The 24,462-nt window shown below is 40.3% G+C and overlaps 1 protein-coding gene across 3 annotated transcripts in view; it reads left to right on the forward strand.

Annotated features, from left to right (window-relative positions):
* SYNE1 (spectrin repeat containing nuclear envelope protein 1) overlaps window positions 1–24,462 on the forward strand; it is a 462,280-nt gene that overhangs the window by 363,890 nt on the left and 73,928 nt on the right. For all 3 annotated transcript variants that reach the window (XM_027083161.1, XM_027083173.1, XM_027083179.1), the window contains 12 exons: window positions 1,106–1,276; window positions 3,196–3,329; window positions 3,729–3,933; window positions 5,591–5,773; window positions 6,328–6,474; window positions 8,883–9,037; window positions 9,445–9,592; window positions 12,011–12,105; window positions 14,905–15,139; window positions 16,737–16,931; window positions 21,353–21,478; window positions 24,291–24,446. In XM_027083161.1, the coding sequence (XP_026938962.1) occupies window positions 1,106–1,276; window positions 3,196–3,329; window positions 3,729–3,933; window positions 5,591–5,773; window positions 6,328–6,474; window positions 8,883–9,037; window positions 9,445–9,592; window positions 12,011–12,105; window positions 14,905–15,139; window positions 16,737–16,931; window positions 21,353–21,478; window positions 24,291–24,446 (1,950 nt within the window). The remainder of the gene's footprint in view (window positions 1–1,105; window positions 1,277–3,195; window positions 3,330–3,728; window positions 3,934–5,590; window positions 5,774–6,327; window positions 6,475–8,882; window positions 9,038–9,444; window positions 9,593–12,010; window positions 12,106–14,904; window positions 15,140–16,736; window positions 16,932–21,352; window positions 21,479–24,290; window positions 24,447–24,462) is intronic.

Here is a 24,462-nt window from a genome sequence, read left to right on the forward strand (position 1 = left end):
TGATCTCTTTTCTTAATCATGGCCATACTTACTCCATATTCAAAAGATTAGGAGTGAAATCCAGGGAGTCCAAAGCAGATATCTTTCTAAATGATACAGATCAAACTAAAACCTTTTCTGTTGCAGATAAGTACAGGAAAGAATGTTCTTGGATGTTTTATCTTAAGATATTCATTTGAGGGTGTGTTTGTGTGTATGTGTGTGTGTGTGTGTGTGTGAGAGAGAGAGAGAGAGAGAGAGAGAGAGAGAGTGCGGGCTTGCACATACCTGGGATGGATCAATAGGTAAATAGTTAGATAAATAGATAGGTAGGTAAGTAGATGGACAGATGATAAATAGGTTTCATTTCTTGGGACCAGTCTGCCTAGATTTACATCTAGATCTTTCACACTCTAACAGTATGATCTCAAGGTGATTTTTATAACTTCTTTGTCCCTCAGTTTCCTTAATATAAGATGAGCATAACGATCCCATCTACCTCATAAGGTTGTTATGAGGATAAAGTGGGTTAATGCATTTAAAACACTCATTTAATATGTTTCCTAAACTGTGGTATTAAATATACTGACCTTTTATCACTTTTATATTATAATACATATAAATAATATATACTATAGGTAAAGGTTTTATATATCTATAACCTTTTTAAGCATTTCAATTTAGACTGCCTGATCAAAAGTATGAAAGGCTTAAATTTCAACATTGCTACATTTTACTTTTCAAATCTTTTTTTTGGTGGTTGTTGTTGTTTTTGTTTGTTTTTTTGCGGTACGCGGGCCTCTCACCGCTGCGGCCTCTCCCGCCACGGAGCCCAGGCTCCGGACGCGCAGGCCCAGCGGCCATGGCCCACGGGCCCAGCCGCTCCGCGGCACGCGGGACCCTCCCGGACCGGGGCACAAACCCGTGCTCCCCGCATCGGCAGGCGGACCCCCAACCACTGCGCCACCAGGGAAGCCCTCAAATCTTTTTTTTAATTTGAGTTTATTTATAATGCCTGAAATCCCAATGAAATTCTTAAATGTTAGTATTTTTCCCATCAATGCAATATATATTTTATCACTTAAACTATTATGCAATTATAAGAAGCCTCTGTCTCTTTCAAAAGGTTGGGCAGTTAAAGATCCTGCTGAAGTCTGTGCTTGACCAGTGGAGCCGCCACAAAGTGGCCTTTGATGAGATAAACAGTTACCTCATGGAGGCCAGATACTCTCTCTCCCGATTCCGTCTGCTGACTGGATCTTTAGAAGCTGTGCAGGTTCAGGTGGACAATCTTCAGGTAAGGGATGAATTGAACCCATCCTTAACATCCTTTTTAATTTGAGAAAAATTTTTAAAAAATGAGCAAATGCAAACATCATCCTGGAATAATTGGTGTATATTGTTTACATTTAATTATTTTAAAAATATTTAAAATTAATTTTACCTGCTTTATTTGTTACATAACCAAACTTGCCTGTGGATACCAAATTCTGGAATAACTGGTATATAACTAAATGACTTTTTAAATTATATAAATATCCCCATGAATGTATTTTATGAAATGATTTTATACGCAAATCAATCTCCTGGATCCATTATTGCTGCCTTTTATATCTTCCCTTTCTCTTTTTTATCCTGCTTTTCTAAACACATTCTACAGGATGAAAAAGAAAACAAAGAGAAAAATAGCAAACGTCGTAAAATTTTAAACCATTAAGTTGTTTTCTTTGCGTTCAGCAGAATGTCAATGGTGTGTATGCGTAATCCTCCTTTTCTAGCACTTAACTGCTTGGTTTCCTGTGTGTCCATCATCAGTGTATTCATCCAGGAGGACATTGCTGCTGTTTGACTTAAACAGCACACTGTCCTGTCTTATGTCACTGCTCTCAGTCAGCTACGGCCCTCACTCGCCTGCACCCCTGGGCGCTCTCACCTGCCATTGCCCTTTCTCCCTGGCTAAGTAACGCAGCCTATGGGATGGGCAAGTCAGGCCCTGAGGGATGGGATGACAGCCTCGCGTGTCCCTCCTTACATCGGTCCACGTCCCTGGCTTGGCAATCAAAGTTTATATGTTGCTGACATGATATGCGTACTTTCTGAAGGGAGTGCCCTTTTTTAGGGTGAGGCAGGAGGGAGGAAGGATGAAATAAGCATACACAGTTTCCTTCTTTTGAGTGTGTGCATGTGCGTGTGTGTGTGTCTGCACCGCACGGCATGTGGGATCTTAGTTCCCCACCAGGGATCGAACCTGTGCCCCCTCCATTGGAAGTGACGAGTCTTAACCACTGGACCACCAGGGAAGTCAAAGTACATACAAAATATGTACTTGGTAACCTTGTACATACAAAGTACAAGGTTAAATGTCTTTAAACCTTAAACTAGTTGTTGCAGATACTAAGAATCATTAAAGCTTATTTTGAGAAGAGTAAGTTTAAAAAGACATTTTATAACTTTGAGGAGGTTAGAAGTACTTTTTAATTGAGCTTACTCTGTGTTTCTCATCTTCTGTCTTAAGATATGAAAGGACTCAGGGTCTATTCCTTATATATTTTGATTTGATGGCAACCATATATCAGTGGTAAGTGGAGACTGGATTTTTGCAGCCTGCTTCACCTATGGAGTTTTACTAAGAACTGAGTCTGTCACTTCAGCAACATTTCCAGGGAAATATCTTTCTTCCACTGGTTCTTGGTAGACAACTCCACCAAGCCTATAGCCTGCCTAATAAATATTCTTTGCAAGGAAGAACATCAGAGATAGAACTTAGAGCTGGTACTCAGAAAAGCTATGCCTTCTTAAAGTCTCACTATCAGGAATCTCTGGTAGAGCAACTTTGGGTAAGTAATAAAGCAGAGATCTGGACTTTGACCTTGAGCAGCAAAGAGAACCGCAGTGTAATGGATTGCACACCCAGCAGCCCCACACCTTCCTCCTCGACAGTGGACAGGGGCTCCCCGTGTGAGCTTTCCCAGCAGAATTCCAGCTCCCACTCCAAGAAGTCTCAATTGTTAAGAACCCTCCTCACACCCATAAGAACAAACTCATAAAAAAGAAAAAATGGTTATCTAAAGAAAGCTCATAAAGCATTGGGGCAAAGTCATGGTTTTTGTACTTGTATGTTCATATCTATGAAAACAGCTATAAATTACCCTTAAACTTGATCATTAGAATTTTTAGATCCTGTTATGTCATCTGTGGCACATTTCCTTTGGGCAGAATCTTCAAGATGATCTAGAAAAACAGGAAAAGAGCTTACAGAAATTTGGCTCTATCACCAACCAACTGTTAAAAGAGAGTCACCCGCCTGTGACAGAAACTCTTACCGATACACTAAAAGAAGTCAATATGAGGTATGGGACGTGCCGGTTTTACACTGTTGCTCATTATTCATATCACGATCTTATTATAAATAACCATACAATTAGAACACTGGCATTTTGAATTTGAGCTTTATAGGTTCTATTCTATTAATGTTTTCATTTTCACAAAATGAACTCAAGGGTAAGTAAATGTAGTGGAGATACTTAGAAAGGAATTAGAACTGCGGTATACCCCAAGATTGACCTCATCTCTACTACCTACCCTTGAAATATGAGAGTGAAATGTTACTTTTTATTACGTTCGATAGAAATGAGACATCTGCATTATTTCCATATTCACATGAACCAGGATCATGAAAAATAAAATAGTAAATAACAGCATTTGGTGAGAGGTGGGAATCAGCCCATGAGTTTTGCTATCGTTTCCAGATGGAATCACTTGCTGGAAGAGATTGCAGAGCAGCTGCACGCCAGCAAGGCCCTACTTCAGCTTTGGCAGAGATACAGGGACTACTCCAAACAGTGTGCTGCTACAGTTCAACAGCAGGAGGGTCGAACCAATGAGCTCTTGAAGGCAGCCACTGACAGGGACATCGCGGACGACGAAGTTGCCACATGGATTCAAGATTGCAACGTATGTTCAGGAACTATCACGTGTTACCAACTTGTCAAGCTTAGACTTCTCAAGTTTAGCAGGGCTGGTGCTGCTGTGTTTAAGCTTTTGTTATGTCTCTATGTGAGACAACTATCCAAAAAGAATTGTTTCAAGTATCAGAGAGGCTGCTAGGTTTTCAGAACACAGTTGCACATGTAACAGATTTAAGAGATCCCCTCCCGTTGTTTTATTTTTAAAGAGTTGTTTTCCCATTTTTCCTAATGGAATACAGTCCATGTGAAAGACTTAGGCTATCTGTTTTTACAGAGATGGTCAATATAAGAAATGACCGTATGAAGAGTAATGTTACATCTTTTAAAATTCCATTGTTCCAAGGTATTGTCCAGTGAGGTCCATTATCTCTTACGTAAGCATCAACATAATAATTTCTTCTAAGAACTTAATGGTAGGAAGAGGTCTTTCTTTCCTGATTTATGGGTATACTTCTTTTTAATAGCTTTTTAATATTTCTCTTTTTCACTGCAGCTGCCAATAACCTACTTAAGGTTTTCAAGAGCAATTCTTCTCTCGTTTCACCTATCACATGCCTCTTACTATTTGTCCTTACTTGTCTCTATTTTAATTAATTTATTTCAAAGACCTTCTTATAAACTTTCCCAAATCAGTTATTAGAATTAGGCAATAAAAAGCACATAAATAAAAGTTTAACCCATTCTAAGACCTTCACATGAAAAATGAATAATCACTTTACAGCTAAAGTTTAAGATTTACAGTAAATTCTGTGCTTTTTGATTTCTCTTTCCACATAGTTTATCTGTATGAAATTTGTCATTTTCAATTTTCAGTCCTCCTTCGTTGAGTTATGCCTGTTCTAGAATCTAGTGTTTGAGATGATTGCTGTGAATTTTCTGATCTCTCTGTCAGGGTTAAAGTTGCCCTTTGTTTTTCCCCTTCTCACTGTAGCCCCTGCACGGGTGTAGCAGGCTCTGCTCTCTGTGTATCTGGTGGGGCACCAGCAACAGGTGGAAGAATCAGTCAGTTGTCATCCCTCAGAGGTGGATGGAAACGAGAAACAGGGAATTTCCACCAGCTTATTAATTTGGAGCATATAAAAGAGTCCCACAAAAAATGGAGGCGAGAGATATCACAGAAAAGAACGGAGATAGAGTCTGCCCTTCCTGCCGCTCACCAGAGCCATAGCTAGGGCGCTGCACCCACCAAGAGGGGAGGGTGTACTGTAACCACTAAAATGTGACCGCGCATATAGTTCCTCTCTTGTGTGTATAGTATTAAGTCAAAAAAGGTAAAATGTAGCACTGGGTTTTCAATTTGATATCAGTTACATGAAGAGGCAGGAAAAAACTGCCAAAATGTTTTCAGTTATTGGCTCTACTTGTAGATCATGTTTTTCCTTGTTTATATAAGTTTTTCTGCATTTCCCCAATGTCCTACAATGAACCCATGTAGCTTTTACAATAAGAATAGTACATTTTTTTAAATGTTCATACACATACATGTTTTTAAAAATGGAATTCAGTTCTTGATTTTTTTCTTGCAGGTGAAGGTTATTTAGTGTAATAATTTGACAAATAAGAATTGAGTGTTTCTAATTGTTTATAATAAGGAGGACACTTAACATGTTGTTTCATGACGGGCCTGTTTTCATCTTCTGTAGGACCTGCTCAAAGGACTGGGGACAGTTAAGGATTCCCTTTTCGTTCTCCATGAGCTGGGAGAGCAACTCAAGCAACAAGTAGATGCCTCGGCAGCATCAGCCATTCAATCTGATCAACTCTGTTTGAGTCAACACTTATGTGCCCTAGAACAGGCTCTTTGCAAACAGCAGACTGTGTTACAGGTACAGAGCTCACATTCACCGGGTGTTATAAATTGGGCATTCTATAAAACCTGGGCATAAACACAGGAAAAGAAAAATTTTTCATCATCGAGGCAATGCTTCCTTCAAGACCAGAAAGTTAAAAACTAAACAAACTTGGAAGTTCCAATGGGGTCAAGGGAACGTGGGAGTCTTGCACTTTTCTCTACAATTTACTTTTGCCCCCAAATCAGTGCTTCCTTCCACGGTAAAATATGTTCAATTAATAGACATTAAGTGGCTTTAACGTTAACAGTCATGTTTACCTGACAAGTTTTTGCAAGAATCAGAATATATTTCTGTTTGATAATGTAAAAAATAACTTTAATTGGTTAATTAATGGTACGTAGAAGTAATTCTAAGTGTTTAGCAAACTATATAAATAAAAAGAAGAAAATTTAAATTATTGAGCCTTGTCTTTTTAGGAATGGCATCTTGGGAATGGGAATTTGGCACAAGAATATGAAAAATCATTTTAATATCCACTTGCCCTTTCACTAGATTTCTAAATACCAGTTTTCTTTTGTGAAAAAAAGGCTGGAGTTCTTGACTATGAAACCTTTACCAAGAGTTTAGAAGCTTTGGAAGCCTGGATAGTAGAAGCTGAAGAAATACTACAGGGGCAGGACCCTAGCCACTTGTCTGACCTCTCGACCATCCAGGAGAGGATGGAGGAACTTAAGGTACGTGTGTTCAAATCCTCGTCCCAGATCTTCTATCTTCAAAGTCCTAAAGAAAACTCAAAACTCCTGACGTACGCCTACTTTCTGTTCCCAAGGAAACTCTTGCCAGCTCTGCTTTCCTCTTCTCTTGAGAGGAGTGATGGCACTGAGCTCAAGCTGATCTCGTGGTCCGTGTTGGGAGACCCCCAGGAGCAGAGCTAAGATCCACCTCACTCCTCCTCCTGCCTCTGGTCCCTCCCTGCGCCCAATCCATCACCTCCTTCATAGCTCTTGAACCTCCCATGTCCATCACTACCATCCTCCACTCCTACTTTACGCTGTCCGACCTTGCTCAGGGGCCAAGGCCACAGCCTCAGCCTCTGTGGACCTCTTTGCAGCAACCTCTCTCCCTCCAACCTATAGCTGCCAGAATGATCTTTTTCTTTTTTCTTTTTTTTTTGCGCGGGCCTCTCACCGTCGCGGCCTCTCCCGCTGCGGAGCACAGGCTCCAGACGCGCAGGCTCAGAGGCCATGGTTCACGGGCCCGGCCGCTTCGCGGCATGTGGGATCTTCCCGGACTGGGGCACGAACCCGTGTCCCCTGCATCGGCAGGCGGACTCTCAACCACTGTGCCACCAGGGAAGCCCGATCTTTTTCTTTTAAAAGGTTTTACTTGATCATGAACGACTTTACAGTAAATAAAATAACACAATAGACATGCACATTTTATTACTATTATCCCTCTGCTTAAAACCCTCCATGGCTTCCCACTGCTCTCAGGATAAAGATCTGTGTGAAGTATCAAGACCAGCAATAGCCGGCTTCCACCTCCCTAAGGGTCTCGCCTTCACCACCGTCTGTCTCCTTCTCCAGGCACTTGGGAGCTGCAGTGCTTCCCGGCGTCTGTGTGTAAGATGCCCATCCTCCGCTTTCTGAAATCCGTTCCTCGTCCCCAAAAGGCATCAACTCCTGGTCATTTTATTCAGGGTCACTCTCAGAAAGCCTCCCCTTCTGTCCATGGTCAGGCCCCCCAGCGACACAGTTTCATAGCCCGGTGTTATTTTCCTTCAGACTTTCATCGTACCATCCAAAGATGTTCATGTGATAGGTGACTGCTGTTCTCTCTGCTATTGGAATAGTGTCTTACTCTTTCTGAGCACCAGGAGGGGGACCGTGGCATGTCAGTTTTGTTCACTGCTGATGTCCACCCGTGGAAATTCTGCCATCTAATAGTTTGCTTTTGGCTTCGACAGTTGGCAAGATTTATTCTCTCTTCAGGGTTATGAGCCTTTTGCAGAGCACGCCAAGTGGACACACACAGCCAAAGGTGTCCTGACCTTTTCTCCTGCCTGTAGCCGATTTCCTAGATGGAGTTACGAATGCCCACAGAACCAGGACAGGCAGCTTTGTCCTGTGTGTGAAGGGAGGAAAGCGATCTGAAAGCATACACTGCGATCTGAAAGCATACACTTTTTGAGTCTCACTAACTTTGGGGTTGGGATCAAGGACCTAAAACTGAAGCTCTTAAGATAATGGGTGGTGATTCTGGAGCTCAGGTGGGATTGTGTTCCATCCAAGGAGAACCCAGCAAGTCGTGTTTACCTGGCTCTACCACTTACTAGCTGGCCTTGAGCAATTTACTTAGTGTCTGTGCCTCTTCTTCCTCATTGTAAATTGGGAATAGTAGTGGTTCTTACCTTATGGGATTGTTTTGAGGATAAAATGAGTTATTACCTGTAAAGCTCTTATAACAATGCTTGGTTCATATGTGCTCAATAAATGTTAGTTAGCTATTACTATTATAACTAATATTATTATTAAATAATAAAGGAGCAGACTAACATGGATAAATGAAATATAAAGGGTAAGAAATAAGTCCTTTCAGTCATCAGCACAATTTTCATCCTTTATCAGTTCAAGCAAGAATTACTGGGCTTCCCTGGTGGCGCAGTGGTTGAGAGTCCGCCTGCCGATGCAGGGGACACGGGTTCGTGCCCCGGTCCGGGAGGATCCCACGTGCCGCGGAGCGGCTGGGCCTGTGAGCCATGGCCGCTGAGCCTCTGCGTCCGGAGCCTGTGCTCCGCAACGGGAGAGGCCACGGCAGTGAGAGGCCCGCGTACGGCAAAAAAAAAGAAAAGGAATTACTTATGAGTAAATAAATCAAGTAAATAATACACGTAAACTATTAAATGTTGAATAAGGGATAGTGAGTAGCTATAGCAGCAACAGCAGCAGCAGCAGTGGAAGCTGATGAGGAGATGCAGCTTTGCTTCCTTTGCAGCACTGGAGATTGCGAGGGGGTGGGCTAGAAATGCAGAGGAGACCAAAGACCAGCTTCTTCCTGAAATCAGAAGATCGCTGTGCACTTTTGAAAGAGCTCTGCCTTTTCTGACCGTGGTGCTAAATGTAGTTTTGCATCTTGCTTTCAGGGACAGATGCTAAAATTCAGCAGCATGGTCCCAGATTTAGACCGGCTAAATGAGCTTGGATACAGGTTGCCCCTAAATGATAAAGAAATCAAAAGGATGCAGAATCTGAACCGGCACTGGTCTCTGATCTCCACCCAGACTACAGAAAGATTCAGGTAGAGTAACCCAGAGATGTTTTGGCCACTCTGAAATATCAGTAGAAATAATAAGTTCATGATTTGTGTATGTTTATAAATTCTAGATCTTTCCAACGTTATTCACACAATTTGAACTAAAAGTGAGAAACTCAAAATGTGAAGTGATTTCCCATGTTTAATGTACTGAATATTGTTTTAATCAAAAAATAAAACTTTTATATAAGAATATATTAAAGATACATAATTTTGTCATTTAAATTTCTTTTCTTCAATTTTATTTTTCACAAAATTTTACTACCTAACATGAAAGCTTTGTGGAGGTCAAATTAGAATTGGAACAGAGAATACTTAATCTAGTTTTATATGCTGAAGGTATAAGAAAAAAGCAACAGCATCACCATTATTCATTTTCCTTCTTCTGTCAGTAAGTTACAGTCATTTTTGCTACAACATCAAACTTTCTTGGAAAAATGTGAAACATGGATGGAATTCCTAGTTCAAACAGAACAGAAGTTAGCAGTAGAGATTTCAGGCAATTATCAGCCTCTTTTGGAGCAGCAGAGAGCACATGAGGTAAGTTATGCCAGTACATTTTTGGGTGATAAAATTGTTTTAGGCCTTGTAAGATGCTGCAAAATGCCATGTGGAAGAATGAAAGTCCTGTAATGTGTGCTGAATCTGCTCAAATGCATGCGATGTTTTTGCCTTCTTTCTTAAGCTTGAAGTTTCGATATCTTAATCACAAAAATGCAGTCCAGTCTTTATTCCATAGTTGGTTATAAGCATGGGGCAGGCTTCAGTACCCTGCAAGGTATGGTGCCAGAATTGTGGTAAGATAATTTCCCAGTTGAATTACAGACTACACTAATGTTGTCAAGGCTAGTTTCATTAAGAGATTATGCTTTGATCAAAAGTCTTTGATAAATAAAAATTGTGAGTTCTTTAAAAAACAGATACATATTTTATACTAGGAAATCAAACTACCAAATATCTCCAGGTGTGCCTCTTGATCAAATTGCATTATAATCATTTCTCAAGAAACATCGAGAAAGAATTAGATACAAAAACAAATTAATCGGGCTTCCCTGGTGGCGCAGTGGTTGAGAGTCCGCCTGCCGATGCAGGGGACGCGGGTTCGTGCCCCGGTCCGGGAAGATCCCACATGCCGTGGAGCGGCTAGGCGCGTGAGCCATGGCCGCTGAGCCTGCGCGTCCGGGGCCTGTGCTCTGCAACGGGAGAGGCCACAACAGTGAGAGGCCCGCGTACCACAAAAAAAAACAAAAACAAAAACGAATTAATCAATTTGCAATTAGTCTCTATTTTGCTATTTACTGGTGTAACTAAGTTGCTCCCGTGTTTATGAAATATACACAAATGGAGAGATAGGATGCAGCTAAAGCAGAGAAAAGCTTAATGCTGGACTTTAAAGAGAATGAAATTAATTTTAAGACATTTTGCTTAAATTTTTTAAAATAGAGAATTTAAATATGTGTAAGGGATTTTTAAGTCCAGTTTTATAGAGTTGACCAACAATGACGTAATATACAATGAATCAAAACTAAAATGAGATAGTACCTCACACACACTAGGATGGCTACAATGAAAAAGGAAACAAGCGTTGATGAGGGAATAGAGAAATTGGAATCCTCATACATTGTTGGTGGGAATGTAAAACGGTGAAGCTACTTTGGAAAACAATTTGGGAGCTCCTTAAAGTGTTCAACATAGAATGACCATGTGACCCAGTAATTCCACTCCTAGGTATACACCCAAGAGAAAGGAAAATATATGTCCATACAAAAGCTTGTACCAGAATTTTGTTCATTGCAGCATTATTCATAATAGCCCCAAAGTGGAGGTGACCCAGATACCCACTAACTGATGATGAATACAATAAAATGTGGTCTATCCATTTAATGGAATACTATCCAGCAATAAAAAGGAACACAGTACTCATACATACTGCAGCATGGGTCAACCTTGAAAACGTTATGCTAAGAGGAAAGAAGCCAGTCACAAAAGACAGTAAATGACCTGATCTCATTTATATGAAACATCCAGAGCAGGTAAATCCGTAGAGATCAGTGGCTGCCTAGGGCTGGGGGGATTGAAAGGAGATGGGGAGTGATTGCTAATGAGTATGGAGCTTTTGGGGGGAGTTATGGCAATAGTCTAAAATTGATTGTGGTGATGGTTGTATAACTCTGGAAATATAATAAAAATCATTAAATTATAAATAGGTGAATTGTATGGTATAGAATTCTATCTCAATAAAGCTGTTTAAAAAACAGTGAAAATCTGAAAGATTTTCTCTTGAGCTTTTTTAGTAGTGAAACAATTTTTTTTTTTTTTTTGTGGCACGCGGGCCTCTCACTGTTGTGGCCTCTCCCGTCGCGGAGCACAGGCTCCGGAAGTGCAGGCTCAGCGGCCATGGCTCATGGGCCCAGCCGCTCCGCGGCATGTGGGATCTTCCCGGACCGGGGCACGAACCCGTGTCCCCTGCATCGGCAGGCAGACTCTCAACCACTGCGCCACCAGGGAAGCCCTAGTAGTGAAACAATTTTATTAACTGAGTTAAATTGAAAAACAGTGAGTTTATAAAAAGGGTGGATTTTTTTCCATTCTTCAACTTTTTAAAAGGTCTTAAGTGATTCTCTGTCTGAAAATGGACCATATTCTGCATATTAAAAAAAAAACAATACAAATTATGTGTTAACTAACTTTATTAGGTGATTTTGAAAGGAAGAAGGGAAACATAATTCTACCTTTAGTCACTTAGTTTTAGTAAACAAAAACTAAACTGTATCTTTAAGTTTATCTTAATTGATGGTTTAAAAATATTCTTACATTGCAGGTTTTCATATACAACCTGATTCAGCTGGAAATATTTTTCATAGTCTCGCTTGAACCAGAATTTTTGGAAAGTTATTGGAGAACTGGTCACTAAAATTAGGAACTCTAAATTATGTTTTTCTTTTTTAAAAATAACAGTTGTTTCAAGCAGAGATGTTCAGTCGTCAGCAGATTTTACACTCGATCATTGTTGATGGACAGCATCTTCTAGAACAAGGTCAAGTTGATGACAGGTAGGATCTTCGATATATTATTATGAAGAAAGGTTCCAGTAAATTAGCCATTTTCTTTTGAATGAGCAGGTTAGAGGGCATAGAGCCCATCTTCCTAAGGCAATTGTACTGGAGAGGAGCCTCAGAAATGGGAGGAAAGACTTGTCTGAATCTCTGAAGTGACTAAGTATTGAATCTTTTTAAAGAAGTGCTGTCATATTACATGAAGGACATAGAGTAATTGGAAATCACCTAGCCAACCTTCACTCGTTGTCTGTAGGGGACTAGAATTAATGAATAGATGAGAATGAATTGTGTCAGTGATGTATCAGTGGTTTGTCAACAGATGCTTCTAATGTTCTCACATGATAACAGAAATTTTATTCCTCAGAGGAGCGTAGAGATCACTAGACCATCTCTCTTGTTTACAAATGAAAACTTGAGGCCCAGAAATGTGAACTGATTTGACCAAGGTCACATAACTAAGTAGCAATAGCATCAAGCCTACCACTCGTGTACCTTGTCTTTAGTCAGGACCAGCCAGGTTTCCTATACCATGATAACACCTCCACATTTGAAAATGGTTTGCTGACTTAAGTCAGATTACACTCACCCTGAAACCCTGCTTCCTCTTTATTACTTAGCAGATTATCTCTGTATTAAAAATGCAGAGGGAAAATCTAGCTCCTCTTCAGATTTATGGCGTATGAATTGGCAATTTCGTCCTATATTTACATTTCCTAGTAACAGTGTTTACTCTACCCCATGACTTTCTGTGGTGATACTTGGCATACACACCTCATTTATTTTATCACATATGTATGTCTTTTCCATATTTAGAACAGTAGTTGTGATTATAATTAACTTAGTTTTTTTTCCAAAAAAATAGAAAATAAGTCATTATTTTTATTAAGAGCTTTTTTTTTAAAGTTTTGGAAGCAATTTCAGTTTTAAGTGGAAGTACTTCTTTGGAAGTACATGAAAGATTTTCATGATTAAGCTTGGAACAACAAAATGTGATGCCATATTTATTCTATCCTAAGGAAGCCAAACTTAAATGTGAGCTTTACTAAGAATTTAAGGCCTTCAAAATAAGACACATGCAAGTGCAATTAACTTATCTTTTGCTTTATCCTCCCTACTCTGTAACAATATTATAAAAGCTTGAGTCATTAAGTAAAATAAAATGTAAAATTCATGCTCAAGCCAACATCTATTAAATTTTAAATGTTAGCAGGGAAAAACACCAAAGAGATGAAAATGGGAGGATGGGAACCAAGGGTAACTTTGAAAGTTGCAAGTGAAAAAAATTACAGATGAGAGCCTGTTGACAAATAGGAAGGTCCTAGATTACAAATGTATTGCGTTTTAAAAGTTCGTATATACGTTTTGTTTTTGAAAGTTGAAGTTCAGCATTGAGCCCAGTGTCATGTTTTGAGTAGTTCTTCATGCTGACAGATAGCTCAGAGCAGCTTGGTTCTACAAAGTGAGGACGGAGGCTCCAAAGAGACCCTGGATGGCTAGCTGATAGTGAAGCAATATATAGGGTTCTCTTCTCCAAGCCCTGGAGTTAGATGTTTTCAGAGATGATAGATGCTTGTAACTTTTAGGGAAGTCTCATGAACCTAATTCATCATATTTGGTTCTACTGAAATTAGATTATAAATATCAGAATTTCCTCTCAAAACCAGAAGCACTTAATGACACATTTGGTTACAAAATCAAAGTTTATGGTGGCCCTCGATAATAAGAGGTATCAAGAATATAGGAGCCCAGGACAGTAAATCCAACTCAGAGCAGGAGCCCCCCACAGGAGGGAAGAAAAGCAAGACTAGTAACATAGAGAATGAGCGAGTAATGTTACACTTTAGTACTAAAATGTGTGAATGACACTGTAATCTACAAAGACACTCATTCTATGTGATCCTGGACAAACCAGTTCTAAAGCCACAGTTGGATGTTAAGGAAAACATAATAAAAAACCAACAACATTTTTTAAAGGTAGTAAACAGAGGTACGAAGAACCAACTACAAGATCTGAGATGAGTTAGCCTGAAATTGAGAAAGCGTAAATAAAATTGAATATCTCTAAGTATATGCACAACCTTTATTCAGAAAATGATGACTAGATAGTTTTCATTTTGCTAAGAACAAGTGAAGTGGGCTTAAAACGTTAGAAGGGATGATTTAGATGAGTTTGTGAAATCTGCTAAAGATTAGGACTGTCTACTGTGAGGGAATACTGAGAGTTTATGGAGTACAGTTTTTAAAAATATTTTTACGTAACATAGTTTTATTTAAATGGTTTATGATTCCAGCTAAAGTAACCCAGTCTTGTTCATCCAAAGTGACTTATAATTGTAGCTGAAGACAGAGGTTGTAAATAAGCTGGGCCCCTCCTTTCCTGCTGTTGCGTACACAGGATGCTGCCACGTGCTGCATACATTGCTACAGGCACGTTCAGGGGGCCGTTCGCATCGTAGCTGCTGCCCTACGCTCTGTTCCCTCTCATGCACTCTGAGAGAGGGTAAATGACAGTTGACCTTACAGATATGTCTTCCACCTGTGCTAAGATGTGAACACACTCACCATTTGCAAACACTGATAGCTTAACTGTTATTAATTTTTTAAATTACTTTCAGTAGACCTGATAACAGATCGTGGCATGATATATGAAAACCTCTGCCCTAGATCACCTCTTAGGGCTTAGAGTCATCAAGCATGTATGTATGTGTGTATGTGTGTATGTGTGTATTGGTTGATCATGTAACTACATCCAGGATAACGGTGGTTTTCCTTATGTAATTATTTCTTCACCAGGGATGAGTTCAACCTCAAATTGACCCTTCTCAGTAATCAGTGGCAGGGGGTGATCCGCAGAGCCCAGCAGAGGCGGGGCATCATTGACAGCCAGATCCGCCAGTGGCAGCGCTATCAGGAGATGGCGGACAAGCTTCGGAAATGGTTGGTTGAAGTGTCCTATCTCCCCGTGAGTGGTCTCGGAAGTGTCCCAATACCACTGCAGCAAGCAAGGACCCTCTTTGATGAAGTGCAGGTAAGGTGCAAAACAGGCGGTTTTTAAACCTTTTCTGCATTTCCGCTGCACACTTTACCCTGGCCTCGGTTCCTCAGAAGGATATTAGGGTGACACTGGAATGAGGACAAGCATTGTTCTCAAATGTCAACAGAAATATATAAAATGATGGCATTACAAAGTCCATATTTAACAATGAAAGTAAGGTGAGTCCCAGCCTCTCACAAAGACTGACTCCATTTCACCCACCAAGGCCTCCCAGCAGCTCAGTGAATCCCAGCGTGGATGGAAAGGCAATGACAAGGAAAGGAAAACTTCGCACTGATTATACATACTTCACTCATGAGCAGTTTAACTGAAGTATTCCAGAAAAGATGAAAGACTCAGTCCTGTGTGAGCTGTTTGTCCATTCCCCTTACTTTTGGGAGTTTGGGAGTCCATCCTTTTAGATGGAGACCACCACACCCTCTCATCAGTCCCTCCCAGTATATTTCATAGGCTCCTCTTGTTTTGAAGGTCACTGTTCTCTGCTTCCTTTCTCCTCCTTGCTTCTCTGGGAAACCTCATCTATACACGTGGCTTCCACTACTCCCTACCAGCAGAGAAGGGTCAAGTTGGTATCTTCTGGTCACGTTCACCTCCTGAGCCTCCAACTCATGTATTCAGCCCCCTTTTAGTTTTATATCTATGTGTATTACAGACATAATATACCCCGTGGTTCCAATAGAGCCTGTGATCTCTGGATCAACCATTCTCCACCAGTCCATTCCACGTGTCCAAACCCAGGAAACATCACCGGCTATCTGGTCTATCAGTCAGCAACCCAGAGCCATTCTAGAGCTATACTCTTCATTTTATCTCCCTCCCCATATCTTATATCCCTCAAGTCTCCATCCCTACTGCCACTACCTTAGATTAGGTGCTCATGGTTTCTTGCCTAGATAGACAATAGCTTCCTAACCTGTCTTAAAGTATCCAATATATGGCCTTCCATTCCATTTTCTACCCCACCACTTAATACTCTTCCATGAATCTTAGTCACTTTTACTATAAAAACCAAATTCCTGTGCAAGGTGTGGTCTGGCGTCATCTTCTCCCACTCTCTTACGGGAATCCTATATTCCAGCCACTGAAAACTAAGTCCAGTGTCCTGAATTCGTCATATTTATCCTGTATGGCAGATTTGCCCACCCTATTTCTCTGTGTGGAAGATGTCTTCCCCCTGAGTCCTGGCTCTCATCACAGCAGATCCTTCTTAATCTGGTTGTGTTCCTGTGTCTTTCAAGACTCGTGAAGGCTTCACCATTTGAAGAAGCCTCCCTGTGCACCCAGCGTGGGTCAGATGTCCCTCTGTGCCCCTGTGCATCAGTCTCATAGAGCAGTTTTCCTATTGCATCGTGATTGCGTTTAACTTGGGAGCAGAAACTAAGCTTTCTGTGTGGAATTCTCATTTCTTTATACATTGCTTCACTCAGGCCCAAAGTACTGGGTCAGTAAAGCTTTTTGGAAAAAAGAGGGCATGTTATGTTTGCAAAATTTTAGGATTATTTAAAAATACTTCTAATGGGGAAATGGTAAAGAGAAGGATGAGAAAGTAAAAATCTACGGTTTCTTTCAGTTCAAAGAAAAAGTGTTCCTGCGACAGCAAGGCAGCTACATCCTCACCGTGGAGGCTGGCAAACAGCTCCTGCTTTCTGCCGACGGTGCAGCTGAGGCTGCCTTGCAGGCTGAACTCGCTGAAATCCAAGAGAGATGGAGATCAGCCAGTGTGCATCTGGAGGAGCAGAAGAAAAAACTGGCCTTCTTGTTGCAGGTAAGTTCGGCTCTTTCCTCCCGTAGGCCTAATGCAGTTTAAAAAGCCCTTTATTACTCAGCCATAAAAAGAAACAAAATTGAGTTATTTGCAGTGAGGTGGATGGACCTAGAGTCTGTCATACAGAGTGAAGTAAGTCAGAAAGAGAAAAACAAATACCGTATGCTGACACATACATATGGAATCTAAAAAAAAAAAAAATGGTCTGAAGAACCTAGGAGCAGGACAGGAATAAAAATGCAGATGTAGAGAATGGACTTGAGGACACGGGGAGAGGGAAGGGTAAGTTGGGACGAAGTGAGAGAGTGGAATGGGCATATATATACACTACCAAACGTAAAATAGATAGCTAGTGGGAAGCAGCTTCACGGCACAGGGAGATCAGCTCGGTGCTTTGTGACCACCTAGAGGGGTGGGATAGGGAGGGAGGGAGGGAGACACAAGAGGGAGGGGATACGGGGATATATGCATATGTATAGCCGATTCACTTTGTTATAAAACAGAACCTAACACACCATTGTAAAGCAATTATACTCCAATAAAGATGTTAAAAAAAAAAGCCCTTTTAATAGTTGTGCTGCTTCCTCAACGTTGTTATCCTGCAAATCAAATAATGCAGATCATTACGTCAGACCCTGCAGTATTTTGATCCCCTGTGTCCTGTTTAGGACGTTGTCCTGTCTTGCATGAACTAGAAAAGTTGCCCAATTTTCAGCAGGTGGTCTTTCAGGAAAATCCCCCAACAAAGTCGTTTTAAGTCTAGTAAGACCATCCAAGCAATGAATTCTGATTCATGGCCAGTGCTCAGCCAGAAGCCATGAGATGACTTTATAAATCTAGACAAGAATGCAAAGAGTAGATTCCACTCCCTAATCTAAGACTCTAAAGTGGTTTTCAAGATTGATGTCTCTTCTTTTATAGCAGGGAAAAACCTATCCAAGAAGATACTCTTGGTTTGATCTTAGCTTATCCAAGCAAGTTGCTATGAGATAAAATCTCCAGGAGGTATATTAAACCTTTAGTTGGATACAGATAGCAGGCTGATTACACAGCAAGGTTAGGGAAATGTAGGTTTAGCAGACCTCCCACAATATGCTTTTCTCCCTCACTTTCCAATTCCTTGCATAAGACACGATGAAAGCAGCAGTTGAATTAAGGCATAGACTCTAAACTCAAATAAACCCAAGTTAAAGCCATTAAGAAACCAAGTAACCTGGTTAACCCAACCTATCAAAGCCTCAATTTCCTCATCTGTAGAGTGGGTATGACTACATCTCTTTCATAGGGCATTGTGAGGTTTTAATGAAATAATGGAAGTAAATCAGGTATCAAAGTACCTGGTACATACTGAGTACTCAGTAAATGATGGTAATTATTATTGTTTAGATTATTCTCATTTTGAAATTAAACATGACTAAATACTGAGGTTTTATATATGTTGATAATCACCAACACTTCACTAAGATTATTAAATTTGGACTGTCACTTTTTGGATCAGAGGTAATAACTAAAGCTAATGAAACACATTTTGCTTTTTTTAATGCTTAAAGTATGCACATTCATTGGGTTATTCTACTGAATTTTCTTTAATATATGGGGATATATGTATACATGTGGCTGATTCACTTCGTTGTACGGTGGAAACTAGCACAGCATTGTAAGGCAATTATACTCCAATAAAGATGTTAAAAAAAATAAAATGCTGAAAAAAATAATATATCACCTTCTGTGTAGGAAGCAATCAATCAGAAATGCCACCCAACATATGTTAGAGAACGAACCATTTTTGCACACAGCGCAATTAATCAGTAATACGACATGCCTGATTCTTTCTTCTTCTTTTTTTGCTTTCAGGAAAGGATTAAAAACATTGTAAATCATTCTGCAGAGAACATGTTAATCATATCTTTTTCTTTATTTGTGATTGATGTTTGGACACGTTTCTAAGACTTAATAAGGCGAGATGGCTGAGTCACTACATTTGCTTTTCTTGTTAGTCTATTTGTTGGTGTATAAAACATCCACTTTGATAGATGTTTGCAGACCGTAACATTTAGTTATTTCCTTATAATTCATGTAGTAAAAAAGACTTGGTTATAGCTTCAGAATCTAAGCCATCCTGGAAAGGGGAATCCCTGTTCTCTTGTTAAAGTTTTATTTTCTTTTGGATCATACACTGGATCCTGTTTGCCTAAAAAGGAATTTATGGAGCTAAATTCTAATGTTTATACAGCCTTGTTTTACTGTATCTTTTCACCGTAGCTATAAAGCTTACATATTTTTAGCTTTTAATTAAATGCTGAGTAAATATGCCAAAAACAGTCATTATAATTCTATGTCTTGCCTGTTTACCCGCTTCACTATTGCCTCTTACTTTCGTTAGGAAGAATAAAAAGCTGACCTTTTCTCTTTCAGATCAATGAACATTTCTTGCCTGCGTGTTCAGAGATTTCAGTGTGTGATGATTTAATTGAGGATGTTGTTCAGTTTAAGCAAAAGAGGATCTTTTGTCTACCCTCACTGTGCTTAGCGTTGATGAACTAAGTGTAGCCTGGGAACACCGAGATCTTTTTTTTGTTTGTTTTTGTTTTTGCGGTACACGGGCCTCTCACTGTTGTGGCCTCTCCCGTTGCGGAGCACAGGCTTCGGATGCGCAGGCTCAGCGGCCATGGCTCACGGGCCCAGCCGCTCCGCGGCATGTGGGATCTTCCCGGACCGGGGCACGAACCCGTGTCCCCTGCATGGGCAGGCGGACTCTCAACCACTGCGCCACCAGGGAAGCCCCCGAGATCTTTTACTAAAGCAGAATTGGAACAAATCTGTCCAAAATAGACATTTGGGGCTTTTGTTTTTGGGGTCTTGTTTTTGTTCTTTCTGGTGAATGGGAAGAGGGAATGAGGTTATGTACTCTAGGAAGTTCCTCGAAGGAATTTTAAAGAGAAATGAGAACTTTGGGCCAAACTCTCAGTTTATTTAGAAACCAAAAGACATTATGAGCAGGGAGGCACTGTAGCCAGCACTTCTTAAAGAAGACAGTTGTAATAGCATCGTGCGTTGCTGTGCTGAAAATAAGGCATCGGGAGAGAAGATAGGAAGAGCCGAGACAGGAAAAGACCAGTGACGAAAGATGATGAAAGGGAAAATGTGAAGGGAAATGCAGCAGGATTTGGCTCCAGGCTAACTACTAAAAGCAACTCAAGTTGTCTCTCTTTGGAGCTCAGTAATTTAAGTTGAAGGGATGGTTACTGGGGAGGGGGAGGCCAGGAATGGGAGGTATTGGACAAAATGAAGGAGATGTGTTTAGTTGAATTTAATTGGCACTGAGACACCAGATGTGGGCTCATTTGTAGATAGGCTGCTGTAAAGAATAAAGTCTCCATCGTGGTTCCTCTCATTTTTTTCTTTTCTTTTTTAATTACTTAAGAAATACATGTGTCTGAAAAAGATGTAGATAATAATTGAAGCATAGAGAGTAAAAAATGAAATTTCCCCTACACCACCACCCAAATCCTAGAATCTTCCCCAGAAGGAACGCTTGTTACCTTTGGCGTGTAACCTTCCAAAACACAAGCACATCACGTATGTTTTCTTTTGTCAGTACATTGCACACCACCATTCTATCCTTCAGAACACTTACCAGTAGCTGGCATATAAGGTGTACATTTAAAAAATTGTGCATTATTTTTCTTCCTCTACTTTTTTTCTTTGGATAGGTTTTATGTTTTACACATTTAGCCCTTTGTTACATATGTTTTGGTACCATCAAGAGAAAGCCGGTCAAATGCCATGCTTTTTAGAGTTATATGTTTCTGCTTCTGTAACAATTCAAATCTAAGTGGCTCATACTGTTTCTATATTGAATTGAATCAGAGTCAGGGTTATATTATTTTTACATTTCATGTCATTTCTCTTACCTATATGTATTTTCACCCTGAAAGAGATTTCATGTCCTCTTTTCTATCCTTTAGAGTGCATTGAGATACTGTAGACATTAGTGCCATTATGGGTGGAGCTAGGAAAGAGGCAAAGTACTGTGTTCATACTCTCACCTCTGCAGATAGATTTGGATTCAAGTAACATTTTTGAGTACCCGTAATATTCTGGGTGTCTAGTACTTGGTGTCTTGGCCCCCATCGTTTCCTTTAATTCTTTAATACAGTTATAGAGAGTTTGTGTATCATTTCAGTTTTCATAAGCAACACATAGTGCATTACCTGCTTGCAGTCACCCAGATGATGAGAACCGTCCAGTTTAGAACTCAGCTCTTCCCATGCTCCCCCCTGTAGCGTGAGTGGGCGCTTTCACAGTATTCATCAGTGTAACTTTAATTCTTTCTCTGGGAACTGAGAAGAGAGTTTTTCTTGTTTTCCAACTTCCTGCTCCTTAAAAATCCATGAAATTTCTTTTTCTTCCCATTATAGGACTGGGAAAAATGTGAGAACGGAATAGCTGATTCTCTGGAGAAACTACGAACCTTCAAAAAGAGACTCTCCCCACCTCTGCCAGATCACCACGACGGGCTCCACGCGGAGCAGATGCGTGGCAAGGTAAGTCGCTGGACTGAGCTTTTAACCGGCAACTACTTGTGCTTCCAGTGTAATAACGCCTTTGAAAGCATGCTTCAGTCAAGCTCCTATGAACGTCTGCATGTAGGTGCAAGTTTCTGGTGTTTTGCATTAGGGCAGACAACTCTGGTGCAACTTGGTTGTTGATTTATTGCAGCCGATGAAATTATAGACTAGTTTATGGATTACCTTAAGTAAGTAAATGAAAATGTAAAACACAGCATTAAAAGGTATTTAAAAACTAGGTTAAGAGCAATGAAGACAATCTTTTTAAAGTGTCCACACTGGAGAGTCATTCTAGAAGAGTCTAGTTCACAGAAAGAAGAGTGAGGCTCAGCAACCTGGAAATTCCGCAGCCGACGGCCCTTGGAGAAATACACACTGCCCTCCAGGCTCTTTCCTGTAAGGAAAGTAGGGACTATGGGCTTCCCTGGTGGCGCAGTGGTTAAGAGTCCACCTGCCGATGCAGGGGACGCGGGTTCGTGCCCCGGTCCGGGAAGATCCCACATGCCGCAGAGCGGCTGGGCCCGTGAGCCATGGCCGCTGAGCCTGCGCATCCGGAGCCTGTGCTCCGCAACGGGAGAGGCCACAGCGGTGAGAGGCCCACGTACCGCAAAAAAAAAAAAAAAAAAAAAAAGTAGGGACTATAAGTAGCTGCTTTCAGTTACTGCATGGAGACACACAATCCTTCAGATACTCAGGGCCCTAACTATTTAAAGGTTATGATCAACACTTCAAATGGCACTTGGAAGCAAATCAGAAGCTAATACAGACCCCTCCCTGCATGGGGAGCTCGCTGAGACCAACATGATTTAGTGTCTGTAGGATTTGTTCCATGCACTCCTGTGTAGGCAAGTGGAGTGCCTGAATAGCAGTTCTCTGCTGAGCAGTATGCAGACAAAATCACAACTACCCTTAAAAATGCTTTTTTCCCCCCAGATGACATGTCCTCATGTTCTCCAAGTCATTTGCAAATTACTGCACTGGAGTAATTCCGTTTAAAACTTCACACAGACTTAAATGATTTGGATTTTGATCAGGAGTTCTCTGCTTCTTTTTGGCTAAGAGGCTGTAAGCCTTTAAGAAAGATTAATTTTTAAAGAAGTCTGGAAATCATGAAAAGGGTGGATATAAGAAATTTCCTTCACTATTAAAATGTAAGGATGATCTTTGAAATTTGAAAGAAGCAGATTTAGGAAAATGAAAAGGTAGTATACTTTATGTCATGGATGGCAAGGGAGAGAAATACTATCTTGAGGTGTAAATTCACTAGTATGCAAAGATTAAAAAGAATTTGTTTTAAGTCTGTGCCTGTGAATTTATGACAAATGATTAAAGAAAACTTTCAACGAGCAAGAATGGGAATTTACTGGGCTCCTCCTATATGCCAGTGGCTAACCAGTGTTATCTTAGTAGGCATGAACACAAGGTCATGAGCACAGTCTGCTATTCCCTTCTACAGATGTGAAAAGTGAGGCAGCTAGAAGTTCAGTAACTTTTCAAACTTAGTAAATATCAGGTTTTCCTGAACCCAAAGGCTATATTTTTACCACACAGATTCATCTAAAATAGAGTCTGTGAGTCTGAAACAGTTGGTTTCTGAAGGTGGTGTTTCTCTTTTAACCCATACACCAAATCTGATGTTTGAGTTGGGGGGCTGGGAGTTGAAAATTGGTATAAAAAGAGGAAAATCTTTACATTGATAGGACAATTTAATATGTCTATGGTTATAAGCAGAAATGCTGCATATTTAATACACCTGGATAGTTTGGTCTTTCAGCCAAATACTGTTACCATGGGACCTCATTTCCCAAAATACACGACAGTTACAAACACACCTGCTATTAAGTTTGGAGATTAGAAGGATGCATTTTGGTCCAGCTCTCTGCTACTCTTCCGCAAACCACCTTAGCAGCAAAACAAAGCAATTACCTAGAAAATTCAGGCTATAACCTAGTTTGCTTAAATTGCCTGAGAAGTTAGCCTCAGACGGTACCATTAATTGCCTTTGCCTTTGGAAACTTGTCTCCTGTATGAAGAGACAAAAAGAGAGGGGAAAAGCCATGGGAAATACTCTATTCATGTACAAAATTAGCTGGAATCTAAAAACGTCAACAGCTGGCAAAAAGCAAGAGCTGTACAAATTGTAAAACTAGTCATCTGTTCAAAGCATTGCAAAAACTATTGTCAACTCATTCAAATATTGGATTTTTCCCTTAAATTGTTCCCCAAAAGGAGAAAATACATATTTTTCCCAGTAACTTAAAGAAATCTCTTCTCCTGCGGAAAACGTATTCAGTCCATTATTTTAAATTGAGTAATAACAGCAACTGATCCTTTCAGCTACTACATTGTAAACCTGTATCACAGAATGTAGCAACTGATAGTCTTTGAACATGAAAGTTAAATCAGGTTGTTTGGGTTTTTTTTTTTAATATTTCATTAACATGATCAGTCACTTGGGACAAAGGTAATGTTGGTTTAAAACTAAGGAAGATCAATGCAGTGATGAAACTTGAACTAGAAAAGACGATCAGAAAAGATCAATGAAATGGGAAATAGATTTCCATTTCCCATTAGGAAAGATTCTGCAAGCAACCTGGTATTATATAAGAAGAACTTGGCAAATTATCAGATTATGTAGGAAGCAAATAAAGTAGCTACCAAGTTGGATGTTCAAATAGAATGGGATGGAAATGTAAGGACATCAAGAGGGGATTCCGAATATACCTCAGAAACTGTTGATGATAGGTGCCCATGGGTATTCAAGTTTTGTGCTTTTTTTTAAATCTAGGAATTGGAAAATGCAGTTGGGAGCTGGAGAGATGACCTGGCACGGCTGATGGTGCTGAAGGATGCTGTCTGTGCCTACATCAGTGCAGACGATATCTCCATCCTTAACGAACGCATGGAGCTTCTGCAAAGGCAGTGGGAAGAACTATGCCACCAGGTGAGACAAACTCTGG

This window comes from Aethalodelphis obliquidens, unplaced genomic scaffold (genome assembly GCF_003676395.1).
Source record: "Aethalodelphis obliquidens isolate GAN/ISIS:26980383/991018 unplaced genomic scaffold, ASM367639v1 scaffold3, whole genome shotgun sequence".
Classification (NCBI taxonomy): domain Eukaryota; kingdom Metazoa; phylum Chordata; class Mammalia; order Artiodactyla; family Delphinidae; genus Aethalodelphis; species Aethalodelphis obliquidens.